We start from the raw sequence: 4253 nt of genomic DNA on the forward strand, positions 1-4253 counted from the left end.
CTCTGACACATCACAAAACCTTTATTAGTGTTTATCAGTGACACAGATTACAGGAACCAAAGGCAATTAAATAACATTTAAGTTGACCACAGACTCAAGAAATACAAGTCACATTTGGCAAGGCAAACTTCTCAGTACACTGGGTTGCTTAGGTTATTATTACACCATGAAAGAGGAATTTCCCTTACAAGGTTCTACATATTCAGGATATTATGATTAATTATTATTATTATTGTGTCTTTCAGACAGTTCCTTTGGCAAGAATTCCCATTTTTTAAGCTTTTATTATATCAAAATATAACCAATTTTCATTATGTACAAACATTACATTACACAATGTACAGGTTAAAAACACTACAAAAAATGGCAGGCCATGGGTGAACCAAAAGCAAAAAAAAAACCAATGTAGAAAACATGAAAAAAAAATTTAAATACTGCACATTTCATAAAAATTACATTAACTACAAACAATTTTTTTTGTTTGCAAATATCAAACAGTACTGACGTGATTGGAAATCTTTCCCAACAACTTCATTTTTAAGGCACATCTTGCATATTTACATGTATGACACCGGATCTGGTCAATAACTTAAAGGCTCTCGGGAGTGACCTAATCGTGTGCGCGCAGGGACGTGTGTACTCAGGTGGGGAGCGTGTTGGGCTAAACTTTCTCAGCTGTGTCAGTCTGGGGGCCCAGGTATCTAGTCGAGGGGGCTGGGTAGAGGGGCACCCCGATCTCCTGAAGGTCGGGGAGCCGTGCGGGGCGCGGCGGGGAGAGCAGCGTGATCGTCCGGTCAAAGTCTCTGTGCAGCACTTTCTCGTAGACGCTCTGAAGCCCCACTGTTTTGGGCAGCTGGGCTTGATAAAAGTTGTCCCTGCGAAGGGGATCCCTGGGCAAGGACGTGCTCTTGCAGAAGGTAGAGAGGGGTGCCGAAGGATGGGGAGAGGGGTGAGGGTTGGCTCGGCCGCAGGAGGGGCTCCAGCAGCGGTCCGAGTGGCCCAGGATCTTGCACTCGGCCGTACATGCCCACAGACCTAAAGGGAGAGAGAGAAGGAGAAACCTGTCATTACTGCAGCAATAAATCCACATAATTCATAATCCTCAGAGTTATCAGTCACGGGATGATTCAATGCACTAACAGTGGGAGTCGGGAGGTGATGCTCTACGGCACAACAAAAAAACACGCTTGGGAAGGTTATGTCATTTTGCTAGGGACAGTCCTCACAATCCTAACTTTAAGGGAAGCTTTTTGGGGAGGAAAAAACCCCAATACTACAGTACTTCCAGAATCTGCTAATTTATGCTGGGTGCTCAGTGCAGAGAGGAACCAGCGTCTAGCAGCCTGCTGCAAAGAGACTGGCAGCTTGAGTCACGCAGCATCAGGCTTCCCCCTCCAGCTGCCCTGCCTAATTCCTGTGCCCCGGGGATGGGTCCCTCCGTCCACCTCCCTGTCCACCTGTCCACCTCCCCGGAGGGGCCAGCTGGGAGCAGGGGCTAAGCCCTTACCATTCTGCATGTGCGTGATGAGATCTTTCTTCAGGGCATCTCCACTGATATCCGAGTCACTGTCATTAAAATCGCTGTCACCTTTGCCGCTGTCTTTGCCACTGAACTTCTCTGCCTCTCGGCCGGAGATGGTGTTGAACGAGTGCCCCTTCCAAATGGCCACGGGGGGAGCAGGCTCCTTGCTGTAGCTTGGAGCAGCAGCGAAACCCTGCTGGGGTGGGTGAGGGGATCAAAGGAGAGATGAGAGGGGAAGTAGTGAAGGGTAAATCGACATCAGAACCATATCTCTGCAATTCACATCCTCTGAGACCCCCCAACCACCCTCTGACCCCCTTCCCTGTGTCAGGATCTTACCTCCCCGCTCGGTCCTCTGAGCCTCTTCTGACCTTCGTAGAGGCAAGTGTTGTCGCTGCCGCTCTCAGCGGTGGAGAGCTCTTCAGCAGCTGGAGAAGGGTCAGGGCTGGTGAAAGAGGTTTTGCTGGGAAAGGTTCGTACCTCAAACACATTCCCCCTCTGGCTGCCCTCCTCCTGACGGCCCTTCTCTAGGTGGGAGATGTCTATCTGCTCCTTCAAGGAAGTGTTGTTTTTGATCTCGTTCCCTTTCTTGCGCCTGTTGCAGGTGGTGGCGATGGTGATTATAGCCACCAGGAGGAGGGTGCAGCTGCCCGCCAGGACGATGATCACGATCAGAGGGATGTCCCACTGCAAAGCCTTTCCTTCCCAGGAGCTGGGCTTGGCTATCTCCTGGATACTGGAAGGAGCAGTGGCGGTCACCAGGAAGTTGACTGTGGCGGTCGTGGCCAGGGGGGGTCTGCCGTTGTCTGTCACAGTGAGGATGACCTTGAACAGCTGACCCAGCTCTTCAGAGAGGTCGCCCCTCAGCACAATGTCCCCAGTACTTGGGTTGATGGTGAAAAGGTCCTGCTGGGGCTCTTCCAGGAAGGCAAAGGTGAGCTCGGCATTGGCCCCATCATCTGCATCTCGAGCTTTGATCTGGGCCACCAGGGAGTCACGGGAGGTCTTGCTGGACACGCCGATTTCCATCGTCCCATTGGTGAGCACCGGATGGATGATGATGGGAGGGTTGTCGTTCTGGTCCACCATCCTCACTTTGACAAGGGTGCTGCTGGAGAGCTGCGGGGAGCCTCCATCAGTGGCCTGGATCCTCAGGTCCAACTGCTTGAGGATCTCATAGTTGAACGTCCTGAGGGCATAGATGGCCCCGGTGGCGGGGTCCACCGAGACATAGGTGGAGATGGGGGCCCCCATGACCTGTGTCTCCAGGAGACGGTAGGTGACCTTACCGTTGTGGCCAAGATCAGGGTCGCGGGCCACCACAGTGGTGATGTAGGCGCCTGGGGGGTTGTTCTCTGGCACAGCCACCTCATAGAGGGGCTTGGCGAAGAGTGGTGCATTGTCATTCTCATCGCTCACTCTCACTGTGTACTGGCGGACAGTCTTGAAGGGCGGTGAGCCCAGATCCTCAGCCACCACGGTGAGGTTGTACTCGGGGATGCGCTCACGGTCCAGTGCTGCCGTGGTGACGATCATGTAGCTGTCCTCGTAGGCGCGCTGCAGGGCAAAGTGGTCGTGGCCGCGGAGGCTGCAGCGCACCTGCCCGTTGGCGCCTGAGTCACGGTCTGAGGCACTGACGAGGGCCACGAAGCTCTCGCTGGCCGCTGCCTCGCTGACATAGGCCACGCCAGCGGCGCTGGCAGCGCCACGGAGGGCGCTGATGCTGATGCGTGGCGCGTTGTCATTGACATCAGCGAGGCGCACGACGACGGTGCAGGTGGCGGCACGGGGGCTGGCGCCACGGTCCTGGGCACGCACATCCAGCTCGTAGGTGCGGGTGCGTTCGTAGTCCACGGCGGCCTCCAGCGTGAGGCGGCCTGAGCGTGGGTCAAGGCGGAAGAGCCGCCGTGCCTCGGGAGGCACTTGGCTGCTGAAGGCGTAGACCACCTCACCGTTGGGGCCCTCATCAGGGTCGGCGGCATCCAGGTCGAGCAGCAGGGAGCCGGGCGGCGCGTCCTCGGGCAGCTCCACTGTGACTGAGCCCTGGGCGAAGGCAGGGCTGTTGTCGTTGGCGTCGAGGACACGGACGTGCACGGTGGCCGTGCCCGAGCGTGCCGGGCTGCCGCCGTCCTTGGCCACCAGCTCCAGCGTGTAGGAGGGCTGGCGCTCGCGGTCCAGCTCCTGGAGCAGCACCAGGTCGGCGCAGCGTGCCCCATCCGCCCGCGTCTGTGCCTCCACTCCAAAGTGGCTGTTGAGGGAGAGCAGGAAGCTCTGGATAGAGTTGGAGCCCACGTCCTCGTCCACAGCCACCTCCAGCGGGAGGCGGGTGCCAGGTGCGGCGCTCTCTGACACCTCCAGTGCCATCTGGGCACGGGGGAAGTGTGGCGCATTGTCATTGATGTCGCGCACCTCCAGCTCCACGTGTACCAGGCGGTAGCGCTCCCGCCAGCAGCTCACCACGTCGAAGGCCAGGACGCACTGGGGGGCCTGCCCGCACAACCGCTCCCGGTCCAGCCCTGCTTCGCCGATGCTCAGCTGCCCGTCCTCCTCCCGCACCCGCACCAGCGAGCTGTTGCTGAACTGCCGCAGCGGGCGGAAGCTCATCTCCCCCGGCGCCTTCACCGGCATCTCGTCGGCCAGCGTACCGATCACGGTGCCCGGCGCGCCCTCCTCGTCGGTGCGGTACCTCACCGTCTTGCAGCAGGACAGGGCCAGCAGGCAGGCGACGGCC

The 4253-nt window shown here is 57.3% G+C and overlaps 1 protein-coding gene across 2 annotated transcripts; it reads right to left on the bottom strand.

The window, feature by feature from the left end:
- Positions 1 to 4247, bottom strand: PCDH8 (protocadherin 8). Of its 2 annotated transcripts, none has more exons than XM_019471102.1 (3): positions 2003 to 4247; positions 1508 to 1718; positions 1 to 1035 (listed from the first exon to the last, which is right to left on the bottom strand). In XM_019471102.1, the coding sequence occupies exons 1-3, from the start codon at positions 4148 to 4150 to the stop codon at positions 662 to 664; spliced, it is 2733 nt and encodes a 910-aa protein (XP_019326647.1). In that variant the 5' UTR covers positions 4151 to 4247; the 3' UTR covers positions 1 to 661. The 2 variants fall into 2 exon arrangements, with proteins under 2 accessions (XP_019326647.1, XP_019326646.1); XM_019471101.1 differs by having other exon boundaries at positions 1862 to 4247.
- Between the last annotated feature and the right edge of the window lie 6 nt (positions 4248 to 4253).

Source organism: Aptenodytes forsteri, unplaced genomic scaffold, assembly GCF_000699145.1.
Source record: "Aptenodytes forsteri isolate BGI_AS27 unplaced genomic scaffold, ASM69914v1 Scaffold172, whole genome shotgun sequence".
Lineage (NCBI taxonomy): Eukaryota > Metazoa > Chordata > Aves > Sphenisciformes > Spheniscidae > Aptenodytes > Aptenodytes forsteri.